This window comes from Diplotaxodon limnothrissa, linkage group LG9 (assembly GCF_057381915.1).
Source record: "Diplotaxodon limnothrissa isolate DT_005_m linkage group LG9, D_limnothrissa_male_GT1.1, whole genome shotgun sequence".
NCBI lineage: Eukaryota > Metazoa > Chordata > Actinopteri > Cichliformes > Cichlidae > Diplotaxodon > Diplotaxodon limnothrissa.
In genome coordinates this window covers 33,119,528-33,132,970 of record NC_140604.1, presented here as the reverse complement: position 1 = coordinate 33,132,970, position 13,443 = coordinate 33,119,528, and the positions used below count along the sequence as shown (strand labels likewise).

The window sequence follows — 13,443 nt, the reverse complement described above, 5'->3', positions numbered from 1 at the left end:
GAAATGTTCAGGCCACAAATAACCACAACATAAACACTTGTTTGTTTAAAACTCAGATGTTAATCAAAAAGAAGAAAAATATGAATACATTTAAAAGTTAGTTTTTGATCTGTAAATTAGAAAATTGTTTTGTTCCCGGGTGCAGCACTGTTTTTCTTTGAAGTCTCTCCCTCTTTCCTCCACCTTTAATCTTCTTTGAAATATTTGAAATATTATCATCAGAGATGCAGAAAGACCCTGCGTGTGCAATGCGTGTAGCTTTGAGCCCCAGAAACAATCAACAGATGCTGATCGTATTGAGTTTCATGCAAACAACCATAGACACTCATTCTCCTCTTAAAGTTTCGCATGTAACACTCTTGTTTCTGCGTGACAATGTATACACGTGTGGTCTATTCATCAGGGATTTCCAAAAGTCACACTGGTCACATCAAAATGGGTTAATCTATCACTTAAGAAAAAGGTGATAAATTGAGTACACAACCACAAACTATGTAAACACTTATTTAAAACTCAGATTTTAATCAAAGAGGAATAGGAATACGATTAAAAGTAAAAATTTGAACTCTAAATTCAGGAAGCTATTTTAAAAAAAACAAAAAAAACTATATATATATATATATATATATATATATATATATAGCTATATATATATATATGGGCTTGGAGTTGGCCTCTAGTGTTGTTCTGCATAGGCCTGAACCCCCTCAGTGAGATCATTAACAAGACTGGCTACGGATACCGACTACAGAACGGAGCAGTTGTCAGCCACCTCCTGTACATGGATGACATCAAGCTGTATGCCAAGAGTGAACGAGACATCGATTCACTGATCCACACTACCAGGCTATACAGCAATGACATTGGAATGTCGTTCGGACTGGAGAAGTGTAGTCGGATGGTAACAAAGAGAGGGAAGGTAGTCAGAACTGAGGGGATTGAACTACCAGAAGGCAACATTGCAGACATAGAGGACAGTTACAAGTACTTGGGGATCCCACAGGCGAATGGGAACCATGAAGAGGCCGCTAGAAAAGCTGCAACCACCAAGTACCTGCAGAGGGTCAGGCAAGTCCTGAGGAGTCAGCTGAATGGTAAGAACAAGATCCGGGCCATCAACACGTACGCCCTGCCCGTGATCAGGTACCCTGCTGGGGTAATAGGCTGGCCAAAGGAGGAGATAGAAGCCACTGACATAAAGACAAGAAAGCTCCTTACCATGCATGGAGGGTTTCACCCCAAATCCAGCACCCTGAGGCTGTACGCTAAGCGGAAGGAAGGGGGCCGGGGACTGGTGAGTGTCAGCACCACAGTCCAGGATGAGACAACGAACATCCAAGAATACATTAGGAAGATGGCCCCAACTGACCGAGTGCTCAGTGAATACCTCAGGCAGCAGAAACCCAAGAAAGAGGAGGGAGACGAGAAACCATCATGGAAGGACAGGCCCCTGCACGGTATGTACCACCGGCAGATAGAGGAGGTGGCTGATATCCAGAAATCCTACCAGTGGCTGGACAAAGCTGGACTGAAAGACAGCACAGAGGCACTAATCATGGCAGCACAAGAACAAGCTCTGAGCACAAGATCCATAGAGGCTGGGGTCTATCACACCAGGCAAGACCCCAGGTGCAGGCTGTGTAAAGATGCCCCAGAGACAATCCAGCACATAACAGCAGGGTGCAAGATGCTAGCAGGCAAGGCATACATGGAACGCCATAACCAAGTGGCCGGCATAGTGTACAGGAACATCTGTGCCGAGTATAACCTGGAAGTCCCGAGGTCAAAATGGGAGATGCCCCCAAGGGTGGTGGAGAATGACCGAGCTAAGATCCTGTGGGACTTCCAGATACAGACGGACAAAATGGTGGTGGCTAACCAACCGGACATAGTGGTGGTAGACAAACAGAAGAAGACGGCCGTAGTGATCGATGTAGCGGTTCCGAATGACAGCAATATCAGGAAGAAGGAACACGAGAAGCTGGAGAAATACCAAGGGCTCAGAGAAGAGCTCGAGAGGATGTGGAGGGTGAAGGTAACGGTGGTCCCCGTGGTAATCGGAGCACTAGGTGCGGTGACTCCCAAGCTAGGCGAGTGGCTCCAGCAGATCCCGGGAACAACATCGGAGATCTCTGTCCAGAAGAGCGCAGTCCTGGGAACAGCTAAGATGCTGCGCAGGACCCTCAAGCTCCCAGGCCTCTGGTAGAGGACCCGAGCTTGAAGGATAAACCGCCCGCAGGGGCGTGCTGGGTGTTTTTTTTTTTTTATATATATATAGCAGCTGGATAGCGTAGTGGTTAGACTACACGCCTTTGGAACAGAGGATCGCAAGTTCGATTCCTGCCTGGGGCGTCTGTATCCAGTAAGGGTCCTAAGGCTAGACCCCCTATGCTAAGCAAGCCTACCGCAGACATGAGCGAGACAGATAAATATGAAGGCATGCCGGCTCGGACGTCGCCCGGATCAACAAGGTCCGCGTCAGGTGTTGAGGAACCAGGGCACCCTGACGAAAAGTGGGCTACTGGAACAAGAAGGCATCGGTGGGCAAGAGACGAAAACAGGGCGTTGTTGGAATGCTACTATGCAAGTAACCCCGGCGGAAGGGGCTACATGAATAGGATGAGGGACCTATGGATTCTTCGATACCCAACATCCACAATGACGGCGAAACAACTAGTAGCTCAGTGTTCCAACATTCGAAAGAAGGGACTGCTCTCACAGCTAGAGATTGACGAGGTACAACACAAATGCTACGGCAAGGAGGAGTCAGGACGCCAGGTCAGGGGGGAGATATCATCACCCCCACCCGAGATTGGGTACATAGCCCCAAGTGCGATAGGAGAAGGATCGTTGAGTGCGAGAGGAACTGACCTGAAAAATAGGATCATGGCCAAGCTTGAAACCTGGATCCCGCGTAGCCGGTTACCAAGATTACGTGAAGTTCCCTCAGAAGGTCTGCTAGATGATGTTAATGCAGCACTACGGACAATACCTACAACCACGATTACCGACACTAACAAGCTGATCTACAATACGGCAACAGTGATCAGTGAGATGCTTGGCTACAAGTTGAACAGCGACAAGGGGCAGTACCCTCCATGGAGAAGGAGGCTAGAGGGCAAGATCAAAGTAGCACGGAGGGAGGTTAGCCAACTAACGGAGTTGCAGAAAGGTGCGACAAATAAGGTGCCTAAGAAATACAGCAAGCTGTCCATACCTGAGGCCTTGGAAACTGCCAAGCAAAGACTCACAGCCTTGGCCAGCCGCTTGAGGAGGTACACCAGAGAGATAGAAGGCAGGAGAATAAACCAGCTGTTCTCCACAGAACCAGCAAAGGTGTACTCTCAGTGGCAAGGGAACAATAAGAGAACAGCACCACCAAGGCTGGAGACGGAGCAATACTGGAAGAGCATATGGGAGAAGGATGCAACCCATAACGGCAATGCTCAGTGGCTAGAGGATCTGAGGGCTGACCACAGCGACCTCCCTGAACAGGGTCCAGTAACCATCACAGTGGCAGATATCCAAGAAAGGGTCTCCAGTATGAAGAGTTGGACAGCACCAGGGCCCGACATGGTTCACGCCTACTGGCTGAAGAAGCTGACTGCACTCCACGAGCGTCTGGCAGCACAAATGAACCAGCTGCTAGTTAACGAGAGACACCCGGAATGGCTAACTGAAGGCCGGACGGTCCTGATCCCCAAGGACCCCAAGAAGGGACCGGTCCCCTCCAACTACCGACCAATAACCTGCCTCAGTACTACATGGAAGCTCCTGTCAGGCATCATATCGGCTAAGATGAACAGGCACATGGGTCAATACATGAGCGGGACACAGAAAGGAATTGGCAAGAATACCAGAGGCGCAAAACACCAGCTACTGGTAGACAGAACAATCAGCCGAGACTGCAAGACCAGACTGACCAACCTGTGCACTGCCTGGATTGATTACAAGAAGGCCTATGACTCAATGCCCCACAGCTGGATACTGGAATGCCTAGAATTGTACAAGATCAATGGGACCCTAAGAGCCTTCATCAGGAACTCAATGGGGATGTGGCGTACAACACTAGAGGCCAACTCCAAGCCCATAGCACAAGTCACCATCAAGTGCGGGATCTACCAAGGAGATGCTCTGTCCCCACTGCTGTTCTGCATAGGCCTGAACCCCCTCAGTGAGATCATTAACAAGACTGGCTACGGATACCGACTACAGAACGGAGCAGTTGTCAGCCACCTCCTGTACATGGATGACATCAAGCTGTATGCCAAGAGTGAACGAGACATCGATTCACTGATCCACACTACCAGGCTATACAGCAATGACATTGGAATGTCGTTCGGACTGGAGAAGTGTAGTCGGATGGTAACAAAGAGAGGGAAGGTAGTCAGAACTGAGGGGATTGAACTACCAGAAGGCAACATTGCAGACATAGAGGACAGTTACAAGTACTTGGGGATCCCACAGGCGAATGGGAACCATGAAGAGGCCGCTAGAAAAGCTGCAACCACCAAGTACCTGCAGAGGGTCAGGCAAGTCCTGAGGAGTCAGCTGAATGGTAAGAACAAGATCCGGGCCATCAACACGTACGCCCTGCCCGTGATCAGGTACCCTGCTGGGGTAATAGGCTGGCCAAAGGAGGAGATAGAAGCCACTGACATAAAGACAAGAAAGCTCCTTACCATGCATGGAGGGTTTCACCCCAAATCCAGCACCCTGAGGCTGTACGCTAAGCGGAAGGAAGGGGGCCGGGGACTGGTGAGTGTCAGCACCACAGTCCAGGATGAGACAACGAACATCCAAGAATACATTAGGAAGATGGCCCCAACTGACCGAGTGCTCAGTGAATACCTCAGGCAGCAGAAACCCAAGAAAGAGGAGGGAGACGAGGAACCATCATGGAAGGACAGGCCCCTGCACGGTATGTACCACCGGCAGATAGAGGAGGTGGCTGATATCCAGAAATCCTACCAGTGGCTGGACAAAGCTGGACTGAAAGACAGCACAGAGGCACTAATCATGGCAGCACAAGAACAAGCTCTGAGCACAAGATCCATAGAGGCTGGGGTCTATCACACCAGGCAAGACCCCAGGTGCAGGCTGTGTAAAGATGCCCCAGAGACAATCCAGCACATAACAGCAGGGTGCAAGATGCTAGCAGGCAAGGCATACATGGAACGCCATAACCAAGTGGCCGGCATAGTGTACAGGAACATCTGTGCCGAGTATAACCTGGAAGTCCCGAGGTCAAAATGGGAGATGCCCCCAAGGGTGGTGGAGAATGACCGAGCTAAGATCCTGTGGGACTTCCAGATACAGACGGACAAAATGGTGGTGGCTAACCAACCGGACATAGTGGTGGTAGACAAACAGAAGAAGATGGCCGTAGTGATCGATGTAGCGGTTCCGAATGACAGCAATATCAGGAAGAAGGAACACGAGAAGCTGGAGAAATACCAAGGGCTCAGAGAAGAGCTCGAGAGGATGTGGAGGGTGAAGGTAACGGTGGTCCCCGTGGTAATCGGAGCACTAGGTGCGGTGACTCCCAAGCTAGGCGAGTGGCTCCAGCAGATCCCAGGAACAACATCGGAGATCTCTGTCCAGAAGAGCGCAGTCCTGGGAACAGCTAAGATACTGCGCAGGACCCTCAAGCTCCCAGGCCTCTGGTAGAGGACCCGAGCTTGAAGGATAAACCGCCCGCAGGGGCGTGCTGGGTGTTTTTATATATATATATATATATATATATATATATATATATTAGGGGTGCAACGATATTCGTATCGATATTGAACCGTTCGATACAGTGCTTTCGGTTCGGTACGCATATGTATCGAACAATACAATTTTTTTCAATTTTTTTTTTTTTTTTTTTTTTTTTTTGTGTCCCGTTTGGATCTATAGCCATCAGAATTGTTGTCTTGAGGCCAAGAAAGATGCCAAGAGGATTTATTTTAAGTGGATCATCATATTGGTCCATTTGATTGACCTTTATTATAATTATGAATTTATTTTATTTTCAGTTGCAAACGGGACAGACATGACTGTGGGATAGGACAGGGGGAAAGAATGAAAGAAAGAGGGGGAGAGAAAGAAAGAAAACCAAAGGGGAGAAAAAAAAAGAACAATACAAAATTTGTAATTTATTTTATCAACTTTCCTTCTGACGATGCTGTCTGTGTTGAGCGCTCAGTGAATCTGCATTTGACTACTCCGCCTAGGCTCGAGAGTGCAGCCTAGGCGGAGTAGTCGAACGCAGATTCACTGAGCACTCAACACAGACAGCATCGTCAGAAGGAAGAGCGCAGGGCAAGCTAGCGAGACAGAAGTTGACCTCCCCACTCTCATTCAGATCTGGCGTTTGGAATTATTTTGGTTTTCATGTGACGTATGACCCTGAAGGTAAGCGAGTCATGGACTAAAGTAAAACAGTATGTTGGATGTGCCATGCAATGCTCAATTACATGGGTGGGAGCTAGTGTGTTAGCGCAGTTAGCTCGTTAACGTGTTGGCCGTCTAGCCCCTCTGTATAGGGTAGCTCGTTAACGGAGATTTGCCGTGTTGTGGCGTTAAGGTCATTTCAACGAGATTAACCTGAAAGCACTAGTGGGAACACAACGAATATGACTGCACATTTACACCGACATCATCCTAGTGCAAAGACAAAAACAACAAGCATGCTACAAACTTTAGCCGAGTCATTTAGACAGCTGTTAGCACAGGATTCTCCTTATGGAGACCTGATATGTTTAATATGCTGCTGAGAATATAGCCCAGAAGAAGCGGATAGTATAGCTTTTATTTTGGAAAGAGACATTTCTCTGTAATAAACTCTCTTTTCCAAAGATGAGTGATTCCTCAATCAGATACAGGGCTCGCAATATCGCTAGCCCGACGTCCCGGGGCTATCTCTGCCCTGCCTGTCGGGCTATTGTAGGAAGGAAAAATATATGTCAATGCTTTTGCATTCTTTCAGAAATGTAGCTGGGTAATTATGTCATTGGGTGAGCCACTGTCAATATGTGACATATTGAAATCGTGTTTGAATTTGCGCTTGTTTTTTTGCTTTCACTTTGCAATCGTGCGAACTGTGTATAGAGAGCGACAGCACTGATCTGTGAGTGATGATAATTTGTGCACCAATTCCTCTGACATCATCTTATTAATTGTTAGCTTACTATGCAAACATGACAAGTGAAATCTCCCGCAGCTTAAACATGTGAGAGGTTGATCGCGCAGAGAATCGCTGAGCTTATGTGAGTGCGGCAGGATATATATTTCACTACGATGACCTGGATGACTGAGAACCTTCACAGACAGATATATATTTTAGTTCTGCTGAGCCAAATAAGACAGGTCAGGGTGAAGAAGTGACAGCCAAAGAAAAGCTTATCACAAAACGGAGAAGTTATGACAAATCAGACTATAAGGCAAAAAGAAAGTGCAGCTTTATGGTTTCATGGACAAAAGAATTTCTGTGGCTGCAATATGACGAGCTAAAAAACAACACGCACAAGGGTTAGGGTTAAATTTAAAAACTGTACTTTTGTGTTAAAATATATATTTATAATTTTAATAAATGACAAATTAAAAAGGCATGAACATTTTTTTTTGTATCGAAAAAATATCGAACCGTGACACCAAAGTATCGAACCGAACCGAACCGTGAATTTTGTGTATCGTTGCACCCCTAATATATATATATATATATATATATATATATATATATATATCAAAGAGAGGGAAGGTAGTCAGAACTGAGGGGATTGAACTACCAGAAGGCAACATTGCAGACATAGAGGACAGTTACAAGTACTTGGGGATCCCGCAGGCAAATGGGAACCATGAAGAGGCCACTAGAAAAGCTGCAACCACCAAGTACCTGCAGAGGGTCAGGCAAGTCCTGAGGAGTCAGCTGAATGGTAAGAACAAGATCCGGGCCATCAACACGTACGCCCTGCCCGTGATCAGGTACCCTGCTGGGGTAATAGGCTGGCCAAAGGAGGAGATAGAAGCCACTGACATAAAGACAAGAAAGCTCCTGACCATGCATGGAGGGTTTCACCCCAAATCCAGCACCCTGAGGCTGTACACTAAGCGGAAGGAAGGGGGCTGGGGACTGGTGAGTGTCAGCACCACAGTCCAGGATGAGACAACGAACATCCAAGAATACATTGGGAAGATGGCCCCAACTGACCGAGTGCTCAGTGAATACCTCAGGCAGCAGAAACCCAAGAAAGAGGAGGGAGACAAGGAACCATCATGGAAGGACAGGCCCCTGCACGGTATGTACCACCGGCAGATAGAGGAGGTGGCTGATATCCAGAAATCCTACCAGTGGCTGGACAAAGCTGGACTGAAAGACAGCACAGAGGCACTAATCATGGCAGCACAAGAACAAGCTCTGAGTACAAGATCCATAGAGGCTGAGGTCTATCACACCAGGCAAGACCCCAGGTGCAGGCTGTGTAAAGATGCCCCAGAGACAATCCAGCACATAACAGCAGGGTGCAAGATGCTAGCAGGCAAGGCATAAATGGAACGCCATAACCAAGTGGCCGGCATAGTGTACAGGAACATCTGTGCCGAGTATAACCTGGAAGTCCCGAGGTCAAAATGGGAGATGCCCCCAAGGGTGGTGGAGAATGACCGAGCTAAGATCCTGTGGGACTTCCAGATACAGACGGACAAAATGGTGGTGGCTAACCAACCGGACATAGTGGTGGTAGACAAACAGAAGAAGACGGCCGTAGTGATCGATGTAGCGGTTCCGAATGACAGCAATATCAGGAAGAAGGAACACGAGAAGCTGGAGAAATACCAAGGGCTCAGAGAAGAGCTCGAGAGGATGTGGAGGGTGAAGGTAATGGTGGTCCCCGTGGTAATCGGAGCACTAGGTGCGGTGACTCCCAAGCTAGGCGAGTGGCTCCAGCAGATCCCAGGAATAACATCAGAGATCTCTGTCCAGAAGAGCGCAGTCCTGGGAACAGCTAAGATACTGCGCAGGACCCTCAAGCTCCCAGGCCTCTGGTAGAGGACCCGAGCTTGAAGGATAAACCGCCCGCAGGGTGTTTTTATATATATATATATATATATATTTATCTGTCTCGCTCATGTCTGCGGTAGGCTTGCTTAGCATAGGGGGTCTAGCCTTAGGACCCTTACTGGATACAGACGCCCCAGGCAGGAATCGAACTTGCGATCCTCTGTTCCAAAGGCGTGTAGTTTAACCACTACGCTATCCAGCTGCTTATATATATATATATATATATATATTAGGGGTGCAACGATACACAAAATTCACGGTTCGATATTTTTTCGATACAAAAAAAATGTTCATGCCTTTTTAATTTGTCATTTATTAAATTTTCACGGCACATTCTGCACCACATCTCTGTGCGTTCATCATTTGTTTGAAGCCAGCTCACCTCCTGCAACTACTTTTCCGAGAATACGCGCTTCTTTTGTGGTTCGGACTTCTGACATTTCTTTGGAGGTGGAGGAACATCACAGTAATTGCTTAAAGGAGCTTCTTCGACATCTTTAAGAGTTCTAAACAAATGTCTGTCCTCCTCCTGAAAATCTTATGTACGCAAACACGTTGTTGCAACTTCATATCTTGTGCGCGTTTTTTATTTTGACAGCGAATGCGCACCTGCGGACCACTTATGTGCAGCCCTGGTTATTTAGCTCGTCATATTGCAGCCACAGAAATTATTTTGTCCATGAAACCATAAAGCTGCACTTTCTTTTTGCCTCATAGTCTGATTTGTCATAACTTCTCCGTTTTGTGGTAAGCTTTTCTTTGGCTGTCACTTCTTCACCCTGACCTGTCTTGTTTGGCTCAGCAGAACTAAAATATATATCCTGCTGCTTTTACACGCGCACTCACATAAGCTCAGCGATTCTCTGCGCGATCAACCTCTCACATGTTTAAGCTGTGGGAGATTTCACTTGTCATGTTTGCATAGTAAGCTAACGATTAATAAGACGATGTCAGAGGAATTGGTGCACAAATTATCATCACTCACCAATCAGTGCTGTCGCTCTCTATACACAGTTCGCACAATTGCAAAGTGAAAGCAAAAACCAAGCGCAAATTCAAACGCGATTTCAATATGTCACATATTGACAGTGGCTCACCGATGCCAATGACATAATTACCCAGCTACATTTCCGAAAGAATGCAAAAGCATTGACATATATTTTTCCTTCCTATGACAGCCCGACGGGCAGGGAAGAGATAGATTTTGGTAGCCCGACTGAAAAAATCGCTAGCCCAACGTCCCGGGGCTTGACAAATTGGTCTCCCTGTGTGAGTTTTTTGGCTGCAAGAGGGAGAAAGAAGAATTGGAAAGGCTCCTCACAGATTTGCTGTCAGATACCAGAACTGCAGACAACTCACGCTCACAGAAGGCCTTCAAAATGAAGGTAAGCAGAGCCTGTGTCATTACTGAAATTTAAATGTGAGCAGTGAGCGCTCAAAGTTTTCGCAGTCAAGCTGATAGAGCATCTATATGATATGATATAAAGCACAAAAAATTGAATTACAAGTTGATTATATAAGATTTAAAAAGGGGTTTGTGCAAGGTTTTAAGGTTGAATAAATAAAAATGAATGACAAATTGAACACGGCAGTAGTGGGTGCATAATTTTCATAGAGCTGTTTATATATTCATAAGTCACATTTGGCATCACTGTTTTATCAGAGCTGCAGAAATGCACCGAGGAACTCTGGAGAAAAAATAAGATGAGACATTGCATCTTTTAGATTTTTCAAACAAAGAAAAAAACCGTAGAAATTAGTCCACAATGAAAAGTACAAGAAAACTCATGGTTAAATAAATACCTGACAGAAAAAACTGATTCACATTCAATCATAAAAAAAAATCCTTATGTTTTAAACAGCTCTGTATATACAAAAAAATAAAAGCAAATAATTAAAGACAAAGCAACATGCTGCTGTTTGTCTTCATGAAAAATTCAGAAACACATATACATGAGACATATCCATACAGATACTTCTGTATGGATTCATCTGTATGCATGTAATAATAATTAATAATAACTATTCATGAAAAAGTACTGAAATCAGTTCACAAGCTGTTAGAGTTTCATACTTTAAGTTACATTAAAATCCATTCAGACAATGGTAATAAAAATAATTTAAAAAAAGGTTGCATGACACACACTAGAGAAATGCGTCATAAATGTAATTATTCTTACTGTCTGTTCACATGGATGCGTCAGACCAACCCAAGATATTCACAGAGGAAGGGGTCAAGCTCACACAGAAACTCAATCATCTGTGAACTGGCAGCTTCACCTTTCTTCCTCACAGTGTCGATAACAAAGCGAGCTCTGTCACTTCTGTTTTGTATGACGTCTGCTTCCTCCATCTCAGCATCAGTTAGGACCTTTTCATCCAGCAGTTTGTCCATCAGACTGCTGAGAACAGGTCCTGATATACTTTTGATGAAGCAGCTACGTAGAGCTGATAGTCTCTTTATTGGATCAGTGTCCAAAGTATCAGTTTTCCCTCCGCTGGGCAACAGACAAACCTCTCTTTCCCAAACACAGCTGGAGCTGCTCTTGTCTCCCAGACTCAGGTTAATATCCGTGAGGATTTTTTTTAAGACTACCTGAAATGATGGGAAGTAGCTTTCATGGTGCTCCTCATCAAAATCAGCTTCTTTGGGTTGAACTTTAATCAGGTCATGCTCAGGATCAGTGACCAGAGTGTAAACCTGCTTTGGGTGCAGTTTACAGTGAGATGATGTCTCTATGTATCTCTCAGTTTTGTCTGACGTCTTCCTGTTACGCAGAATTTTGCTGAACACAATATTTCGTGGCAGCATGAACACACTGAGGACAGATCTGAGATCAGGATCAACTGGGGGTTTGTAGAAGAGCAGAACCAAAGCTTGGACTGGGTCAGGGGGAGAGTCTTCATCCTTCACATTACCATAACCAGAAAACCCTGTGATGTTTATAAAAGCATGACTTTCTGTTATCTTGTGGGGGTTAATAAACTCGATACCCTCATCATTCACATGAGCGACCTGCAAGAACTGACCTCCACCTGTGGAGATGAGCTCACAGTGTGGGAGATGAAGCTGACACACAGACTGCTGCTGACATTTGATGTCAAACAGGGGTCCTGCAGGCTTCTTGTGGTGTTGGGCCAGCAGCCTCTTGTTCCAAGGGACAGTCCTGTAAACCACGTCTCCTTCTGCCTGCATGACAAACACCAGGCCGGTCACACTGCACTGGTACAGGCCTGCACTGGAGCACTGGAACAGGTAGGTTTCATCATCAAACTCATCAGCAGTAATGCCAGGTGTAAACCCCTTTAACCTCATGTCAGGTAAGCTTGCTGCTTGCATCAAGTTCTTGATTGGTGTTTTGGTCAGTGAAGACAGGCTGTGAGAACGAGTCAAGCAGCAGGAATCTGTGGAGGAGAACTGTACACGAGAACTGTGTGAAAGCGTATTGGTTGATGACATGTTCTTAGTCATGACAGGAGGATCCGTTTCTCTTGACTTGTTTTTTATCCATGGAGAAGAAACTCTGCAACCATCTTCTTTAATTGTTCCTTCACTTATGTGTTTAGGCAACCCAGTGGATTTACAGGGTGATGAAGTCTTGCCCATCAGGTCTGTGGAGCCAAACTTAATTTCACCACATTTACCTTCAGTATACTGGTGAGATGTGTTTTGTTCCTCTTGTGAATCTTCCATCTCATGAAAAACAACAGTAACAGACAAATTAAACTGTCTAAAATCACTGTCTTCCACTTTGAGCTCCTTACAAACAATTGCCGGCTCCCGTGATGGGGAAGGATTGTGGCTTAAAGGTTTACGGTTCTCCTTTCTGTCTGACTTCTTCAACTTAAAATGTAAACTCTTGAATCGATGTTTATAAGCTGAAATCTTTTTTTCTTTAGGTAGTGAAGTACTCCTGTAGCAGACACCATCATCATCATTGTCGTCGTCTGTGTTCAGCTGTGTTCTGATGTTTTCATCACTGATGCAGTATGTCCTACAGGAGAGCCTTCTGAGAAAGAAGTACCAACCTGCTCTTACATCCTCCTCACCTTCTTCATCATGTGACTTAAATGCATAATTTGTGTCTTCTTCTGTTTTTCCTTCACTTATTGGATCATCTCTAACTTTAGTGATTTCTCTCTTTTTCTCCTTTAAGTGTCTGTTCTTAAATAAACACTTCATCTTTTCTTCTTTAAATGTCTCTTGTTTAAAGAAGCTGCTTCAGTCTTCTTTTTGGCTCTGATGGTATCCGTCACTTTCTTGAACCTGGAAAACCAATTGTAGACTTTGTTTTATTCTGTAAGAATCATTCAGTAGCTGGTGTGTATACAGAATAAATACAAATCATTATTTACGCCTACACATTCAATTCAATTTTATTTATAGAGTGCAAAATCAC

General features: G+C 45.5%; 1 protein-coding gene across 1 annotated transcript; it reads right to left on the bottom strand.

Annotated features, from left to right (window-relative positions):
* Positions 1–11,243: 11,243 nt before the first annotated feature.
* LOC146625933 (caspase recruitment domain-containing protein 8-like) lies at positions 11,244–13,226 on the bottom strand. The gene has a single exon (XM_085362530.1). The coding sequence runs from the start codon at positions 13,224–13,226 to the stop codon at positions 11,244–11,246; it is 1,983 nt and encodes a 660-aa protein (XP_085218656.1).
* Between the last annotated feature and the right edge of the window lie 217 nt (positions 13,227–13,443).

Excerpts from the sequence above, each read along its gene's own strand:
- LOC146625933 (XM_085362530.1), bottom strand. The coding sequence starts at position 13,226 with ATGAAGTGTTTATTTAAGAACAGACACTTAAAGGAGAAAAAGAGAGAA.